Raw genomic sequence first — 20,629 nt, 5'->3', positions numbered from 1 at the left:
ACGGCCGTTGCAAGAATCCAGTTCACAATTCCGGCTTCCTCATCGGTTGGGAAAACTGTGGGAGCACCTTTTTTTGAGCGTACCGGTTTATAACAGCATCTCTGACAGTGGTCTTCGGTATACCAAAAGCATCCGCAGCTATTAGGAATGCTGACCGTTGCGCAATGCTTCAACGGCTTTCTCCAAATTCACGCTCAAAAAAGAATTCTGGAAAACGTGAACTGTCAAAAATACACCATGAACTACCATCATGTTTACGCATAAACATGATCTAGTTCACGGTGTATTTTTGCTTGTTGACGAGTTCACGTCTACTGTTCACGGATACGAGAACGGATTTTTTTTTCTGTGATCCCAGCGCTATATATGGGCTTCACTGTATCACATGTTTTGGCAAGAACGTGATGAAATATGTTAAACTTTTCCTGTGTACGGATTGAGATTCAAATTGAAAATATGAATCAAAATCCGTACAGTAAAATAAACCTGGTCAGAAACGGCATATACTGCATTGGAATAACAAATACTTACTATTCAAAGACATCGTGATTAGCATCGGGCTCAAAAAATAGGAATTTTACTGTTAATCTGTTGAAAACTATATCCACTATTGTTAGCAAATCGCAAAGAAGGCAAACAAACCACACAGCACAATGGCAAGCGATCACGTTTTGATTTTTATGATGTTCAAATCATGGCCTACTTATATACAGTTGGCATTACCAGCAACTTATAACGTATTGTGAATAGATGTGTTCATTTAATACCGAATATTAAGCCATTCCCGTTTGACCATGGCAATCAACTGATAACATCTCGCAGTGTTATTTAACTGTAAGAGCATCAAAGCTAAAAAGAGTTAAAAGAGAAATATTTCCGACTTTATTTATGATATCTTATATGCCTAAATCCATTTCACAGCTTCATACAAAATTTCATTTGTTTCATTTTCGCATATCTCCATCCTCGGTTCTGCCCCACGCTCGCCAAATCGATACGCACTTGATCCGCCCACCTAGCTCGCTGTGCTCCACGCCTTCTTGTACCAACCAGATCCGACGTGAACACCATCTTTGCAGGGTTGCCGTCCGGTATTCTTGCAACATGTCCTGCCCATCGTATCCTTCCAGCTTTGGCCACCTTCTGGAAACTGGGTTCGTCGTAGAGTTGGGCGAGCTCGTGGTTCATCCTTCGCCGCCACACACCGCTCTCCTGCACACCGCCAAAGATTGTTCTAAGCACCCGACGTTCGAAGACTCCAAGTGCTTGCAAGTCCTCCTCGAGCATCGTGAACGTTTCATGCCCGTAGAGGACTACCGGCCTTATGTGCGTTTTGTGCATGTTACATTTGGTGCGGGCGTGAATCTTTTTTGACCGCAGCTTCTTGTGGAGGCCATAGTAGGCCCGACTTCCACTGACGATGAGCCTCCGTATTTCACGGCTAACGTTATTGTCAGCCGTCAGCAAGGATCCAAAGTAGACGAACTCGTCGACTTCCTCGAACGTCTATCGTAGCACTGCTACCTAGGCGAGTCCTATCGCGCTCGGTCCCACCAGCTAGCATGTACTTTGTCTTGGTCGCATTCATCACCAGTCCAACTTGTGTACAGGTCTGCCACATTTTCAAATGTTTGGCCGACAATGTCCATATAATCTGCGAAGCAAACAAATTGACTGGATCTCGTAAAAATCGTATCCTAGCTGTTGAGCCCGGCGCAATATCGAATAACAGACAAAAAAGTCCTTCACCTTGTCGTAGTCCCCGGCGGGATCCAAACGAACTGGAGTGTTCGCCTGAAACCTTCACACAATTTTGCACACCTTCCATCGTCGCTCTTATTAGTCTCGTGAGCTTCCCGGGAAAGCTGTTCTCGTCCATAATTTACCCTAGCTCTACGCGGTCGATATTATCGTATGCAGCCTTGAAATTGATGAAAAGGTGATGCGTTGGGACCTGGTATTCACAACATTTTAGGAGGATTTGGCGTAGAGTAAAGATCTTGGTAACTTTCCACGAGTTCACTTACTATAAGGTGACAGACGACGGAAGATGATCTGGGAAAATACTTTATTGGTTGCATTTAGAATGGTGATCGCTCGAAAGTTCTCACAATCTAACTTGTCGGCTTTCTTGTAGATGGGCACTTCCTTCCACTCCTCCGGTAGCTTTTCTGTTTCCAAGATTGTGTCTATCAGCCGGTGCAAACAAATGGTCAGCCTCTCCGGGTCCATCTTTATGAGTTCAGCTCCGATACCAACCTTACCAACAGCTTTATTGTTCTTGAGCAGGTGAATGGCATCCTTAACCTCCCTCAAGGTGGGGGCTGGTTAGTTTCCATCCTTCGCAGTACAGAAGAAGGCATTTCCTCCGTTGTCCCGACCTTCATTGCCTGTGCTCTCAGCGTCATTCAGGTGTTCGTCGAAGAGCTGCTTTCACCTTTCGATCACCTCACGCTCTTCCGTCAAAATGCTCTCATCGTTATCCCTGCACATCTCGGCTCGCGGCACGAAGCCGTTGCGGGATGCGTTAAGCTTCTGATAGAACTTACGCGTTTGTTGAGACCGGCACAGCTGTTCCATCGCCTCGCACTCCGTCTTCTCCAAGCGGCGTTTTTTCTCCCGAAAGAGGTGGGTCTGCTGTTGCCGTTTCCGTCTATAACGTTCCACGTTCTGCCGGGTCCCTTGCTGCAGCATGACCGCCCGCGCTGCATTCTTCTCCTCCAAAACCTCCTTCTCCTCCAAAACCTCCTGGCAACGAACCAATCGTTCCGTCGACTCCGTCCTACGTACCCGACGTTGCTCTCAGCTGCATCGTTGATGGCTGCTTTTACTGTTCTCCAGCAGTCCTCAAGAGGGTCCTCATCCAGCTCTCCCTCTTCCGGTAATGCAGCTTAGAGGTGCTGCGCGTATGCAGCTACGACATCCGGTGCTTAAGCCACTCTAGGTCATACCGGGGCGGCCGTCGGTACCGTGCGTTGTTAACGACGGAGAGTTTTGGGCGCATTTTGACCATCACCAGACAGTGGTCAGAGTCGATGTTAGCGCCACGATAGGTCCTGACGTCGATAATGTCGGAGAAGTGCCGTCCATTAATCAAAACGTGGTCGATTTGCGATTCTGTCTGCTTTGGTGATCTCCAGGTGTACCGGTATGGAAGGCTGTGTTGGAAGTAGGTGCTACGAATGGCCATATTCTTGGAAACGGCAAAATCAATTAGTCGTAGGCCGTTTTAGTTCGTCAGCCGGTGGGCGCTGAACTTTCCAATCGTCGGTCTGAACTACTCCTCCTGGCCAACCTGAGCGTTTAGATCTCATATGATGATTTTGACGTCGTGGCTTGGGCAACTGTCGTACTCGCGTTCGAGCTGCGCGTAAAAAGCATCTTCATCATCATCAGTGCGTCCGGAGTGAGGGCTGTGCACGTTTATTATGCTGAAGTTGAAGACCCGGCCTTTGAGCCTCAACTTGCACACCACCCGATCACGCGCCTCTGCATATCACCCATCACTATAAAAGCTGTTTCCAGCTCGTGTGTGTTGCCGCAGCTCTGGTAGATGGTATGGTTACCTCTAAACGTTTGCACCATTGATCCCTTCCAGTACACTTCCTGCAACGCTACGATGCCGAATCCGCGGTCCTTCAGCACGTCGGCGAGTGTGCGTGTGCTCCCGATGAAGTTGAGAGATTTACAGTTCCACGTACCGAGCTTCCAATCGCTAGTCCCTTTACGTCACTGTGGTCTTCGTCGATTGTCCCGGTTCGTATTCCCTCGTTGATTATTCTTTGCTTGATGTTTTTACGGATGGCTTGCAGGGCCTGATACCAACCTCCTAGATTTCCGGAGGACCATTCCCCCTAAATGTGCGGAGCGCCATAGTGCGCAGTTTAGCTTAGGGTCCCTCTCTGGCACTCGGACGATGATCAGCCGCCCCTGGGGAACAGACGCTGTTGTGAGCCGCTCCTAACATGGAGTACAGACGATCCAGGTTTGCAGAAGCAAAAGCAACCCCCCCCCCCTACCCTGCCAGCATACGACCAAAGCTCCCACCGGGGTTGATTAACCGATCTTCCCTAAGGTACTCGTACCCCGGCCAGTACCGCGAGGAGGTAGGGATAGGAGTTGCTGGGCAGGAGGCTAAGGGCCACACAGAGGAGTCCATTTTATTCCTTCAGGTACGCGAGGCACCAATGGTACGCCATGCCCAGCCATTTACCAACCTAGATATAAACAATGCTTACATTGTTACACATTACACATTTGCAAAAATATGTTTTAATCAATTACGCGTTATTCACGTTTTTCCATTGTTTAAGATCTGGGCTCACAGTGACAGTTCGTGACAGCAGAATCTCGGCTCACTTTGACGTACATAAATTTCGTATCGTTTTGTGAGTAGTGTTTGGTCCGTTGAATCTGTTGCTTGCTCCTTTGTGGGCGAGCGACGGAATCCGGATCAATTATGGTTGGTTTGCGTAGTAATCGCACTATCGGTATCGATCATCCGTGTAAATGCTTTCGTATTCATTTCAAATTATATCTTTATCGTTTACCAAAACGAATCCTTTCCCATATCCAAAATCCCAGTGTTTTCTTGTGGAAGTGCAGAGGACTCCTCGGCTTCTATAAAGCAAGTTACACGTCAACATTTCCCTCCCATCCTCAAATTGACCTGCATTCGGACGCAGCCGGCGCCGGTATTGTTTGTTGTAATAATGAGAGCACCAGTACTTACACATTGAAGATGCTACTGATCCCGAGTAATGTCTGTTGGTTCCCTGTGTAAGTACAGCTGTTCTTGCAATAACGGAGTAGCAACTGCGGGCGGTCAATCATGCTCATGCTCTTGCTCATAAATTTCGTATCGTTTTGTACCTTCCAGGTTCTCTTCCGTTTCAAATATTTGATACAATTAAAAGGATATTATATTCTCATATCGTAAAGTGATAGTTAAATGAAAAACAATTAGGGTAAATGATGGCTTCGGCACCCTGAGGGTATTTTCGGCAGCACTAACTTATCGTCATTGTTTAAATTTATCTATGGAACAAGAGTTAACTTCAATGTACTCAACATATTCCTTGAACTATAATCTTCCATGTAAATCACATCTTTCACAAAAATATTATATAACATGGGTTTAATCATTAAATCAAATAAATGCTTACGAAATTATCGTCATTCGTGAGCTGCCGAATAAAACAACACAAGAACAGCTTACAAAAACTCACCACTTTAAAAGGTCCAATTCTCAGCTCCAATGCCAATTTTTTCACACAAGCTACGCACCGATCACTTATGCACTATTGAACTTTTGAATTGTATATAAAGCACTCGAAAATACTTGATTTTTATGCTCTAAATCACAAATTGAAATTAATGCACTTTGATTTCCTCGACAATCAATTTTTATTGCTGGACTAGGTTGCCAGAAAACCATATTCAATTGCGGTGTATTTATTATTCACGATTTAAATTCACCGAAAAAATAGAACACCACTTGTGGAGTTTCTTGTTCATCTGACTTGACAATTTGAATGATAATGATCTTCGAGTAGTCATGGCATACTATGGATGATAAATCACCACATGTCTCTTTCTTCCAAGAGTTTTGTTGGTATCAATGCCAGCATATGACAGTTCTAATTGACCATGATTTTTTCAAATAAAAGCTGCGGGTCACTCAATTTTATACTGTCCTGACAATCATATTCATATTGGTTTTCTATCTCCTCTTTTTCCTGGACGTTTCTCAGAAAAATATCTATGCAAATTTGTATATTCAGACGTTGTCTAGAGATCTTTGAAATCTTCGTACATCCACTATGTCAACAGACCATACATTTTCTTCTTATGCGGCACTCGACAATCTGTTACATTTCTTCTAAGGTGAGCATTTTACACCAAACACAACATATCAAATCTATCAATTGCCTGGTCCCTTCTGAGAGGAACATTTCTATACTTCCGCTAAACCCAACGGATCGAATCCGTGGCTGCTCCCTTCTAAGGCGAGCATTTCGAAACTTCCACCGGACCCGATAGATTGAATCTATCGCTTCGGTACTCGTTTTGAAACGAGTGTTTGTACTTCCGCTGGACCTAACGGATCGTATCCGTTGATACAGCTCCCTTCTAAGGCGAGCATTTACTTTTCGACCGGACCCGACAGCTCGAAACTGTCGCTGCGGTAGCTCCCTTCTAAGGCGAGCAATTGTTATCCCTTTCGAACTTTTTATTGAAACAGCCTGACCCGACGGATTGAATCCGCCGCTAAGGCAACTTCCCTTCTAAGGTGAAGTTTTTTTATACCTTACGTACTTATTAATTTTACTATTATCGCAAAAACAATGGCTTCAAAAATTTCGGTTACGGCTACTTCTTGGGTTACAGTTCTCCGGAAATACAAATCTTCATACAGCTATTAAACGCTTCAAATATCCTTTTCTAGCAAAAAAAAAAGATTTTTGATGGCCATTGTAGACGTACGTGAGTCCTTTCTCGCCAATGTGGAGTTTCTTGTTCATCTGACTTGACAATTTGAATGATAATGATCTTCGAGTAGTCATGGCATACTATGAATGATAAATCACCACACCACTAATTAATTTATTGGAATTAGCCAACAAAGCATGCATTGGTAACAATTGATCCTTTTAATACTTTCTTATTAGTAGATTGTAGGGCATAATCTTCAATATATTGAAAAACATATAAAAGATACGTCTTTTAATAGTTGAACTATTTTGGCAACACTCCTGTTGTTCTACAGGCAATCAGAGGATGATGTTTTTGTGTCAAGTCATAAGTGAATTGATTTGCAAAGGGCCTATTCTGATTTTCTCATACACTGAGAAAATCAATTTTACTGGCAAAGTTGATCCGAATGGATCTAACAATATTCATAAACCAGAAAAAAATCGTGGAACATTGAAAACAAATGTGCAAGTACCGTCGTTGGGGGTGAGATTTGGCCAAAAATGCGTAAGTCCTCATTTATTTTTGAACAAATTTCGCAATTTGACTTGATGTGTTCGGCTAAAACAAAAAAAAATATGTATTCTCATTGCAAAAATATATTTCACGGGCAGGCATCAAAATTATCAGATAGACGAAGATACTATCATCTATCTGATAGACAACTGATACTTCCAGTTCAGCCAGATGATACTATCACTTCTTGTCCATCCTGATAGTATCACTGAGAGAATGGTTCCTATCAGAGAAAGAGGATAGAGTGATAGTATCCCTATCCCAAAAAATCTTATGATGATACTATCAGTACAACATCTCTCAAATAACAATGATAGAGGTTCTATCTTTATCAATTGATAAAAATAGAATAAAAATTGTTGGACGATAGGTATAGAAAATTAACTAAATTCCATATTATGCAATCCAATGTGGCGACTTCAGGAGTGTAAGAATTGTTGGAAACCCATGCAATACGGGTATTTCCGGAACGGGCGCGATGAGGATTTTACAAAAATCGATATCCGACGCCGTTTTGAAATCCAAGATGGCGGCCTCCGGATTAGTAAAATCATTGAAAACCCATGCAATATGGGCATTTTCGGAACGGGCGCGACGAGGGCATGATGAGAATCGATGCTCGACGCCATTTTGAAATCCAAGATGGCGGCATCTGGTCAAGGAAAATTGTTGAAGACCCATGCAATATGGGTATTTTCGGAACGGGTGCGATGAGGGGATGATGAACATCGATATTCGACGCCATTTTGAAATCCAAGATGGCGGCATCTGGTCAAGGAAAATTGTTGAAAACCCATGCAATACGGGTATTTTCGGAACGGGCGCGATGAGGATATGACAAAAATCGATATCCGACGCCGTTTTGAAATCCAAGATGGCGGCCTCCGGATTAGTAAAAGTACAGAAAATACCCAAATTGCATGGGTTTTCAATGAATTTACCAAACCGGAGCGCGCCATCTTGAATTTCAAAATGGCGTCGGACATCGATTTCCGTCATCCCCTCGTCGCGCCCGTTTCGAAAATACCCATATTGCATGGGTTTTCAATGATTTTACCAAACCAGAGGCCGCCATCTTGGATTTCTAAATGGCGTCGGACATCGATTGCCGTCATTCTCTCGTCGTGCCCGTTCCGAAAATATCCATGAGAACATACCTTGATTTATTTTTATTGGCCTTTTCCTATTATGCGCAAGCTTTTGGTTTCATTATTCGTATCAATGATAGGATAGATAGGGGTAGCTATAGGATTTTGCAAATAGTATATTTTTACCCAAAGATAGATGATAAAGATATGCTTGATGAAAAATGCTGATAGTATCTTCATCTGTCTATCAGTTGATAGAGATAATATAGTCTATCTTCTATTCATCATTTTTCAAGAAGTGATAGTATCCCTATCACTACCTATAGTGATAGTATCATTTGATAGTATCAAAAGATAGACGTGATTATGGTAAATGAGAGGGATAAATTTGAAGCTTGTTACCTCGAATTGAACCAAGAACCTTGTGATCGATAGGCTCGTGCGCACTCCCCTCGTCTATCAGGTTTATAGACAAAAGGTCGAAAGGACGAAAATGATTTGCTTGGTGGGAAATTTTTCCTTCTTTGAAAAAAGATTTTCGAGCCTTTGTCTCCCCTTTTTTCTCTTTAATGAATGTTCGAATCCTGTGAGCAGAATCTCAAATAGAGAAACTTTAAAGTAGATGGAGTACCGTGTACCTTTTAATTCCGCTCCTAAGTACGAGTACTTCCAACCACACTTATCAGCATAAAATGGCGGCTTTTCATCATATGATACATAGAATGCAAACCCTTCCTTTAAGTGAAATTGGAAAAACAAAAGAACTAGATTATATTTTTGAGACGGCTAGGCTTAACGGATATAGGAATAGTACAATACAAGCAGTAGTAGATAAGAGGGCAAGGGATAAATATAGGAAAAGTATGACAACACTTACTGCCGAAAAAGAGGATTTAAAAAGAGTAGCGGTGAATTTTGATACCAAGATTACACAGCCTTTGGCTAAGAAATTTCGAAAATATGGAGTAGATTTGGTTTTCAGCAGTAGGAGTAGTCAGCTTAAATCTAGATTAGGATCAACAAAGGATAAAATTAATAAACTGAATAGAGCAGGAGTATATAAAATTTCATGCCCCCATTGTAATAAAATCTATATAGGACAAACAAAACGAACTCTAGAAATAAGATTCAAAGAACATATTGCTGAGGTAAAAAAAGCGGACAAGGAATTAGCAAAGGGATTAGCGTATGATTTTAAATCAAAAGTGGCTGAACATGTTTTCCAGGATGGACATCAAATGACAAGCGATAACATACACATCGTACGAAGCGTATCTCCATCTTGGAAACTAGACGTCGCTGAAAGTTTAGAAATTTACAAACAAAAGCCTTCACTACTTCTTAATAGGGATCAAGGAAACGGACAATCAAGGCTGTTTAAGTTTGTACCTAAGTAATATAAACGAGCTTGAATATATAGGTAGATAGTTAGGGATTTGTATTATCCCCCTTTTCAATTTTTGACCAAGACATGGCAGGTATACTCCTGTCGAAAAATTTTTTCCTAGGTAGTTTGATTGTGTAGGTACTTATCTGTTGTTAGTATTTAAGGCAGAGAGATGCGACGATTTCTTCAGTGGATACGAGTAACTGACACTGAAGAAGACTGCAAGTGGTAGTCGAAATACGCGTATCTGTCAAAGATAAGCATTTAGGAGCGGAATTAAAAGGTACACGGTACTCCATCCCCTTTTTTGTTCTTCAACCTTTTGTCATAGATTCCTTCTATCGACGCCTTGATGTGGGGTGATGCAAAAACGATTAATAAAGCTTTCGTATTGCAATCGTTCCATCTTCCTTAAGGCAAAATGTATGAATTTCTATAGTCCAGATCGCCGCATGTATAATTGATACGCAATAAGAACAAATCAAGAGAACCGTGTTCGACCATTCCCCCCTCCGCAACAGTCCTTGTATGAAAGTAAAGTAAATTTTGTGTTTGAGCCTACTCCCCCTCCCCCTAGAGCGTTACGTAATTTGTGGACGGCGCCTTAGTCTGCACAAATTTAGTGACGTTCTGTATTCAACATGACTCTCAGCTATTCTATTTATAACTGCAATGCTGTTCTCAGTGTAGTCTGTATTTTTCTGCATTGGCCCTTTCAACGAGTAGAACATAATGAGTGACGTTCAATTTTAGGCATTGTCAACAAATACGAAAAGTTACCAATACATAACCTAGTTTTTGTACTTTTTTGGATTGCCGAAGAGAACAATTTTGTTGCCGACAATAGTAATTGCATTGCCGATAAAAGAACAAGTGCCTCGTGACTTTGGTGAGGAAAAATAGACGATTTAGAGAATAAAATAGTGTTTTGTGCATAATAATTAATAAATTAAGTGTGCTCAAGTGTAGTTCAGGTGTCTCCTTTTAATTGTTGTGCTTTGTTGTTGTGTATAATTGCCTTCCTAAAAGTTCAACTGCTTAGGCTGCCGACAATACGTAAGTTCCCCTATCATCCATTTATCAAATGGTACAAACAGTTAACATTACATGGAACGGTTTCAATGGATCATTGAAGGTAACTCTTTCGGTACTCACCGCATCAAAACAGCGGCGCTACCGTTTATGGAATTTAACATTGTGACAGCATCGCTGTTATGTCAAACACACAAGACTACGGTGGTGCTATCTGTGCTTCTCATAGCGGCCGTTTTGGTTATTTTAATGATCCATTCCAGAAAAATACTGTAGAACCTATCATAATCTGAGTGTCACTAGAAACAATTTTCATCTTACGTTAGAATGTTTCATTTTCTAAAAAGTTGGGAGGAAAGTAATTTGTGATTGATAACGATACTATATAATAGCCTACACAAAACTACAATCATCATTAGATATATAGTTACAACGATTAATTTTGTGGTTTTATCATAATTGTATAGTATGTATTTTTTAAAATTACTATTACGTTGAAAATTGGTTCCAATTTGTTTACTCAATAAGTACCTGTATGTAGTGCACAGATCAGAGCGAGAGTCGAATCCATACACCAAATGATGTTGTTTCACTTGATTCATGGTCTGTCATGTGCAACACGATTTAAGCTGCTATAATAGCAATACACGTGCACTTATATAAATGAGCACGTTCAAACCAAGAGGATAATTGAATCCTGAAGAGCACGTTAACTGGAAACCATACACATCCATTTCCGAATTGGGAGCAACATACCGATAACATACCGACGGCGACCAATAATGCTTCGGTGTGTCATCAAGCTTACGTCCAATCGAAATGGCATTCGATTGCGAAAGATTGTCAGTTTGAGTTAAATGATGCTTGTCTGTCCATCGGTGCAATCCAATCGAAATGCTACCGAAGTCAACGTTTTCGAGGACATGCGAACCGGAGAAGAAGAGATTAGAAGAGCACAAGGATGCTATCCATATCACGTCCGAGTATTAATGTCAAGATGGTGCCACTAAGTACCGACCGATACTTGAGGGGGATATTTCACAAACAGGATTCTGGTTAGCTTCGTAAGAGAAGGGCAATAAAAGTTACTGTTTTGTGTGTACCAAATGGAGTCAAGTCAGCATGATTCTGACGGAATAAACATGCTGGACTGGAGGGCTATGGCGTAGAACTGCTGGCGAACGAACACAAAGCAAGAAGGTAAGACTTTATACTTAACAAACTTTTTATTGGCTTCATCAGCAACATTATATTTTCAACTTCACGGTGGGGGTTCAGTTGGTCAAAATTTTGGAAGTGCTGCAATAGGGTATGGCTTATTATTCAAAGGTTCTCAAACCCCAAAAAAATCGTACGCTCGTTTGAATTTGAATCACGTAAAAAGAGAAAACTGAGTAAATATTACGTTACTTTTCTTAATTTAAATAAATTCCAAATCTTTTGGCTTCATTCTCCTGCAGAATCAATTATTCAAAAGTTTGTAGAACACCAAATTTGTCAAAAATTTTAACTACAGTCAATTCTCTATAACTCAATATTGAAGGGACCACAGAGTTAGGGAGGTATCGAGTTACAGAACACAAAACCAGTGCAAATGCGATCCAAGGGACCATCGAGTTAGCCATGAAAACCAACTTTTGCTATGATTCTCTAACTCGATATCGAGATACGGAATGTCGAGTAAGGGAGAGTTAACTGTAGTTTAAAAAAAGTGCTCTCTAATTTTTTTCTATTTCACCATAACTTTATGACAGCCCAACCGAATCCAAATCTTATTACATGCTTTTGAAGATAACTTGATTATTTTTATAAAATATCAATAGAACACTTAGTTAAAACCCCGTTTAAACTTAGATGTTTAACAAAAACAACTAAAAAAACATGGAAATTTAACTAAAATTACTGTAGATCAAGGCGGGTCAAAAGTCCTCCAAGTTTGTTATAAAATTATCGTATGCAATTCATTAAACAAATCAGTAAAGTATTTTAGGCTACCTGACATAAAAGGCAATTACATACTCACAGTAATTTCAATAATTGCACTATTTTCACTCCCAAAAGCGCATGAAACCCGCTTCTCTCTCTCGCCACATCATAAAACGGTCACCAGCTTCGGGGCGGTTATGGTGGTAATACGGCTACAGCACACGAATTCACTTACCCGTGGACCTCCTCTGGGCTGCGTTTGGGGTTTGCACTCCATTTGGTGCCATTTGCCTCCGCCAGGGCCTCCGACACTTCATCGCGTACGAACCGTAGACCAGCGGGTTCATGCATGAGTTGGACACCGCCATCAGAAAGAGCCCATCCTGGATGGCACCGTCCACTTTGAGGGCGCTTTCGCGGTCAAACATGTACCTGCGGTGGGGCGAGACATGGAATGGAACGTGCTTGTTAATTTATTCGTTCAATTTCACTTTCAGTAATGGGACATACCTACTTTACTATATATTTGAAAAGTTACATTCTTCGTTTGAAAATATTGTGGAAATATATGAAGTTAGTGTAGTCCCATATTGAAAAATAAAGGCATAACTCGGTCTCTAAGGACTGTTCATTTTATAAAGTGGACACTTTGTTTATGCTATATCTTTTTTATTTATTGATAAAATCGTAATCGGTTTTCTGTGTATCGTTGACCTATTATTTTAAAATGCTATGAAAATATAAAATCTTTGAAAATGCTTTTGGTTGAAGAGCTAAATAGTTTTTCCAAAAACTCCTAAGAAAAGCTGTCCGTCAAAGTTTAACATTATTTTTCGCAAAACAAAAATCCCTATTTTTATGAACAAATTGTATGTTTGTATCCTTTACTATTCTACTAAAGGTAAAGCTTTAAAATTATCAATTATATTCCACCATTCTATGACATTAGGTAACTTTAGTGATTTACCCATTTATGGCCAAATTTGCTGATACACCATCCTTTCACTCCCAGCAAAAGAGAAAAGTAAAAAGCGTGTTCAAAACTAGTTTGGATTACTAAAAGAACTATATTAGTATAAACGAAAGCTAAATCGTGAGATTAAACTACAGTCTTAAGTATAAATTTTACTGTTTATGGTCGTTTTACTAAAAAGTCTCATACTTTTAAAATCATGTACGCATATTTATCGATCTACAGCAAATTGTAAACAGTTTTCTCCGAATTTTTCAATTGGTAATCTCAGAATAACATATTATGAAAATAATATGTGGCAAATAAAATCGATTTTATTACAGCAGTGTTGCCAATTTTGATGATTGTCAATGTACTTTGATAGGTCTTCTAAGAATAAAACAATTGTGTTTCTGTTGTGCTTTGAATGTGACGTGGGGACTTACTAAGTAACTCTATGAAGGCGTAAGTCATTTTTCATATTAATACTATATTAGGACTTCCGTCAGGACGTACTTTTACACGAAAAATTCTACTCATATCAATTCCCATCAAATTTTAAAAAAATTCTTTAAAAATATACGGGATTTTATTATATCTGTAAAATTGTTGCTCCAAAAATAACTTGATTTTTTCCATCAGGCTTCTGATTGATGATGCTTTCGAAGAACAAGCCTTTTTGGAAAATAGAAAATATAAATTATCGAATTTTCCAGCGAATTTCTTACAATCATTGATTTTGATAACCTCAAAAAATCGACCGATCTAATCGTTGTTCCATATTCGTGTGAAATTTAATTATTTTGGAGATTTTTTACTATCACAACATTGTACAATACTAGTCGAACGATGTGCAAAAAACCGATTGAAATTTCATTGATTAATAAGAAAGATACAGCATGCACAAGGTGTCCACTTTATAAAATAAACAGTCCTTACATGAACTTTCTACATCAATAGCTTCTACAAAACGTTACTTAGGGTAAATAATGGCTTCGGCACCCTGAGGGTATTTTCGGCAGCACTAGCTTATCGTCCTTGTTCAAATTTATCTATGGAACAAGAGTGACTTCATTGTACACAACATATTCCTTGAACTATAATCTTCCATGTAAATCACATCTTTCACAAAAACATTATATAACATGGGTTTTATCTTTAAATCAAATAAATGCTTACGAAATTATCGTCATTCGTGAGCTGCCGAATAAAACAACACAAGAACAGCTTACAAAAACTCACCACTTTAAAAGGTCCAATTCTCCGCTCCAATGCCATTTTTTTTCACACAAGCTACGCACCGATCACTTATGCACTATTAAACTTTTGATTTGAATATAAAGCACTCGAAAATACTTAATTTTTATGCTTTAAATCACAAATTGAAATTAATGCACTTTGATTTCCTCGGCAATCATGTTTTATTACTGGACTAGGTTGCCAGAAAACCATATTGAATTGCGGTGTATTTATTATTCACGATTTAAATTCACCGAAACAATAGAACACAACTAATTAATTTATTGGAATTAGCCAACAAAGCATGCATTGGTAGCAATTGGGCCTTTTTATACTTTCCTATTAATAGATTGTAGGGCATAATCTTCAATATACTGAGAAACATATAAAATATACGTATTTTAATAGTTGAACTATTTTGGCAACACTCCTGTTATTCTACAGGCAATCAGAGGAATATGTTTTTGTGTCAAGTCATAAGTGAATTGATTTGCAAAGGGCCTATTCTGATTTTCTCGTACACTCAGAAATAAAAATAGTCACAGAATTACTAAAGTTTATGCATTAATGACTATTTTCTATCTGCCTCTCTTTCATTCTGCTGTGAGTTTTCACACTAAATGTCATTTCGACTGGGTTGAAGCTTAGCGATGCTAAGGATGCTCATAGGGACGCAAATCAATTTTACTGGCAAAGTTTGGATTTTGATCCGAATGGATCGAACAATATTCATAAACCAGAAAAAAAATCGTGGAACATTGAAAACAAATGTACAAGTACCATCGTTGGGGGTGAGATTTGGCCAAAAATACGTAAGACCTCATTTATTTTTGAACAAATTTCGCAATTTGACTTGATGTGTTAAGCTAAAAAAAAAAATGTATTCTCATGGCAAAAATATATTTCACGGTAGCCTCAGGCAGGCATCAAAATTATCAAATAGACGATGATACTATCATCTATCTGATAGACAACTGATACTACCAGTTGATACTATCACTCTTGTCCATCCTGATTGTATCACTGAAAGAATGGTTCCTATCAGAGATAGAGGATAGAGTGATAGTATCCCTATCCCAAAAAATTCTTATGATGATACTATCAGTACCAGGGATGCCAAGTCAATTTTTCAAAAATCTGGATGATTTCAAAAATTTGTCTGGAAAAGTCTGGATCTCCTATATCGTACATGGAGAACCTTACAAATTATTTACAAAACCTTTCAAATCCCTTACACATTTTATCTGGATCTTCCAGATTTTTGCAAAATGGGGCTTCAAAAATCTGGAATATTCCAGACAAATCTGGAAGGTTGGCAACGCTGATCAGTACAACATCTCTCAAATAACAATGATAGAGGTTCAATCTTTATCAATTGATAAAAATAGAATAAAAATTGTTGGACGATGGGTATAGAAAATTAACTAAATTCCATATTTAGCAATCCAATGTGGCGGCTTCAGGAGTGTAAGAATTGTTGGAAACCCATGCAATGTGGGTGTTTCCGGAACGGGCGCGACGAGGGGATGACGAAAATCGATGCTCGACGCCATTTTGAAATCCAAGATGGCGGCATCTGGTCAAGAAATTGTTGAAAAGCCATGCAATATTGGTATTTTCGGAACGGGCGCGACGAGGGGATGATGAAAATTGATATCCGACGCCATTTTGAAATCCAAGATGGCGGCCTCCGGATTAGTAAAATCATTGAAAACCCATGCAATATGGGCATTTTCGGAACGGGCGCGACGAGAGGATGACGAAAATCGATGCTCGACGCCATTTTGAAATCCAAGATGGTGGCATCTTGTCAAGGAAAATTGTTGAAAACCCATTCAATATGGGTATTTTCGGAACGGGCACGACGAGGGGATGATGAACATCGATATCCGACGCCATTTTGAAATCCAAGCTGGCGGCATCTGGTCAAGAAATTGTTTAAAACCCATGCAATATGGGTATTTTCGGAACGGGTGCGACGAGGGGATGACGAAAATTGATATCCGACGCCATTTTGAAATTCAAGATGGTGGCCTCCGGTTTGGTAGAATCATTGAAAACCAATGCAAAATGGGTATTTTTGGGACGGGCGCGACGAGGGGATGATGTAAATCGATGTTCGATGCCATTTTGAAATCCAAGATAACGGCCTCCGGATTAGTAAAATCATACCTCGATATAACGTAACCTCTTTATAACGTAACTCAATATAACATGAACAAAAACATGATTTATGAATGATTCATGATTTCCGTCTTCCCCTCATCGTGCCCGTTCTAAAAATACCCATATTGAATGGGTTTCAATGATTTTACTAATCCGGAGGCTGCTATCTTGGATTTAAAAATGGCGTCGGACATCGATTTCCGTCATCCCCTTGTCGCGCCCGTTTCGAAAATGCCCATATTGCATCGATTTTCAATGATTTTACCAAACCGGAGGCCGCCATCTTGGATTTCAAAATGGCGTCGGACACGGATTGCCGTCATTCTCTCGTCGTGCCCGTTCCGAAAATATCCATGAGAACATACCTTGATTTATTTTTATTGGCTTTTTCCCATTATGTGCAAGATTTTGGTTTCAGTATTTGTATCAATGATAGGATAGATAGGGATAGCTATAGAATTTTGCAAATAGTATATTTTCCCCAAAGATAGATGATAAAGATATGCTTGATCCAACAATGATAAAAAAATGCTGATAGTATCTCCATCAGTCTATCAATTGATAGAGATAACATAGTCTATCTTCTATTCATCATTTTTCAAGAAGTGATAGTATCATTTGAGAGTTTCAAAAGATAGACGTGATAATGGTAAATGAGAGGGATAAATTTGAAACCTGTTACCTGGAATCGAACCAAGAACCTTGTAATCGATAGGCTCGTGCGCACTCCCCTCGTCTATCGGGTTTATGGACAAAAGGTCGAAGAACAAAAGGTCGAAAGGACAAAAGGTCGAAAATGATTTGCTTGGTGGGAAATTTTTCCTTTTTTGAAAGAAGATTTTCGAGCTATTGTCTCCCCTTTTTTGTTCTTCGACCTTTTGTCCTTTCAACCTTTTGTCTTTCGACCTTCTGTCTTTTCGACCTTTTGTCTTTCGACCTTTTGTCATAAATTCCGTCTATCGACGCCTTGATGTGGGGTGAAGCTAAAACGATAAATAAAGCTTTCGTATTGCAATCGTTCCATCTTTCTTAGGGCAAAATGTATGAATTTCTATAGTCCAGATCGCCGCATGTAGAATTGATACGCAATAAGAACAAATCAAGAGAACCGTGTTCGACCATTCCCCCCTCCGCAACGGTCCTTGTATGAAAAAGTAAATTTTGTGTTTGATTTTGAGCCTACTCCCCCTCCCCCTAGATCGTTACGTAATTTGTGGACGGCGCCTTAGTCTGCACAAATTTAGTGGCGTTGTGTATTGTCTATTTATAACTGCAATGCTGTTCTCAGTGTAGTCTGTATTTTTCTGCATTGGCCCTTTCAACGAGTAGAACATAATGAGTGACGTTCAATTTTAGGCATTGTCAACAAATACGAAAAGTTACCAATACATAACCTAGTTTTTGTACTTTTTTGGATTGCCGAAGAGAACAATTTTGTTGCCGACAATAGTAATTGCATTGCCGATAAAAGAAAAAGTGCCTCGTGACTTTGGTGAGGAAAAATAGACGATTTAGAGAACAAAATAGTGTTTTGTGCATAATAATTAATAAATTAAGTGTGCTCAAGTGTAGTTAAGGTGTCTCCTGTTAATTGTTGTGCTTTGTTGTTGTGTATAATTGCCTTCCTAAAGTTCAACTGCTTAGGCTGCCGACAATACGTAAGTTCCCCTATATTCAAGTTAATATTTTTGGCTTATTAATTGAACCAAAATGAGTATTATGCTCATTAATGCTCGATGATTATGGCATACAGAAATGTATTACAGAATTTTAAGTTTTTGTATGAGATGGTAATTTTCAGCCTTGGAGCGTTATTTTATCTATGCCTACACTTTCCATATGGGACAGTTATGCCGTCACGGGCAGTGTAGCAGTATACGGTAAACAGGCTCTCACAACAGGCTGCACGGAATAATTTGCAAAGCAATCTAACAGCCTCTTGGCAAATCAATTGTTAGAGAATTTGAACAATTCAAGCTTGTGCTAGAATAAGGACATAAGTCGCATGATCTATTTCTTTTCATCGATCCTCTCTTCTGTTAATAAAAGCAACAATACGCAAGTTTTTTCACCTCAGGACGCAATAGACGGATTTCACGCCAACTCGACACGCGATTGGCAGCACCCCTTCAGAATTCAATGAAACTTTCTGGATGTCAAAAGTATATGAAACTAAGATACTTTGCATATTTTGTATTTTCAAAATCGATCTAGACTAACATTTGAAAAGGGTCAAAGTTTTTTTTTACTTTTTTTATAAACCCGTATAACTCGAAAACGGTAAGACCTACAAAAAAGTGTTGTATGGGGGACTGTCGTGAAATTTCCTGAAATTTTAGAAAAAAATATTGAAAAAAATAATAAAACATTTTCTACACTGAACAATCAATGATTCAAAACTTTAAAGTCGATTTAAAAAAACGGCCATTTCAGATTTTGATCATCCTTTAGCAAAAAGTTTTGTAATTAAATTTACTATAAGTCGTCCATACATTGCAAATTGGGCATATTTTAGGGAAAAAAGTTTTTCTAACAACGAATTTTTTAAGTTCAATTTTTTTTTTTTTGATTTTTTTTTTATTTCGCTTTTAATAGTCTAGTATGCTCATATTTTGGAGTGATAAATGAGTTTTAATCACAAAATAGATTATATTTGTTTTATTGGGAGTAGTTAAAAGAAATAAAACGGAATTATACAGAGTTTTTTTTTAATTAAATACAATTGATCTCGCACCAAACCGCTTATGAGAAAATGAACTCCGTCTAACAATCCGATGGGTTTTTAATGGTTGGAAAGATATCACAATAATATTTTATTTCTTATTTGGTCAAAGCCAATCTTAACAGGTGTTGATCGACCACGACTTAGGAAGAACCGATAATATTTTCAACTGGTCATTTCTGTAAATACCAGGTGAGTTGAATTTTTCTTTCAACTGATTGATGATTTCCTCGAATGCCTCCACCTTGTCGACGTCCATTGCATCCATGCCTAGTATGTCTTGACGTACAGCTTTGGTGATCTCCACTGACTTTTTAATTCGATAGTCCAAGCTCCTGATATTTCTCGACGAGATTGGGGATAAATTCAAAGTTTCAATAATACTGTTGATTTTTTCCAAGTTGTAGGGGCCTAGTAATTCATCCGCTGATGGGACGGATGGCAAAAATGAACAGGACGGGGCTGCTTCTGAAATATACAATAATGTCGAATTAATATATTAATATGGGCTCTATGTAAACAATCATTGTCGTTTAATGTGCTGCAAAGTAAATTTATCTTACCTAGCATTTCATTGGAGGCCTGACCGCTTGTTGGTGGTTGTGGATTTTGATTCACTTCGCCTCCACCCGAACGTCGTTTTTTCTTAGGCGGACTTCTGTGGAGCCTGATCACTAAGCGACATGACTCACAAATATGCATAGTTTCATCAAGCTGATGACTATATCCCATAGCACGTATGTGTTCGATCATTGTTGGTGACAAGTTTCGCAACTGGCTACCACACTTAGGATTGTTTATACCGGCGCAACATCTCGAAATTTTAATGCGCGATAAATCTTGTTGATCCATCTTTAACTTCTTTTCACAAATGACTTAGATAAAATGAAAAGAGTTTTATTGACATCAAGCTTAAATAGTTATATGCATAGGTAGAACGACAATTATAAGTTAAATACCTATCTTTCTATACACTCACGTGGTGATTGTTGAGTATCTCAGGTCTTTAACGGACATTTTAGGTAGATAACAATACAAACATTATTTCTTATTCATCTGGCTTGTAACGCAGGTACGTTTAGTAGTATTTTCTAGAAGAAAATTTAATGGGGTATGGATCAGGTTGT

General features: G+C 39.1%; 1 protein-coding gene across 2 annotated transcripts in view; it reads right to left on the bottom strand.

The window, feature by feature from the left end:
- LOC5572235 (gonadotropin-releasing hormone II receptor) overlaps window positions 1-20,629 on the bottom strand; it is a 275,945-nt gene that overhangs the window by 62,511 nt on the left and 192,805 nt on the right. For both annotated transcript variants that reach the window (XM_001653870.3, XM_021850350.1), the window contains exon 6: window positions 12,659-12,855. In XM_001653870.3, coding sequence (XP_001653920.3) covers window positions 12,659-12,855 — 197 coding nt within the window. The remainder of the gene's footprint in view (window positions 1-12,658; window positions 12,856-20,629) is intronic.

Source organism: Aedes aegypti, chromosome 3 (genome assembly GCF_002204515.2).
Source record: "Aedes aegypti strain LVP_AGWG chromosome 3, AaegL5.0 Primary Assembly, whole genome shotgun sequence".
Taxonomy (NCBI): Eukaryota; Metazoa; Arthropoda; class Insecta; order Diptera; family Culicidae; genus Aedes; species Aedes aegypti.
Note: the sequence above shows the minus strand (reverse complement) of the source record. Positions and strands in the feature narration are given on the sequence as shown.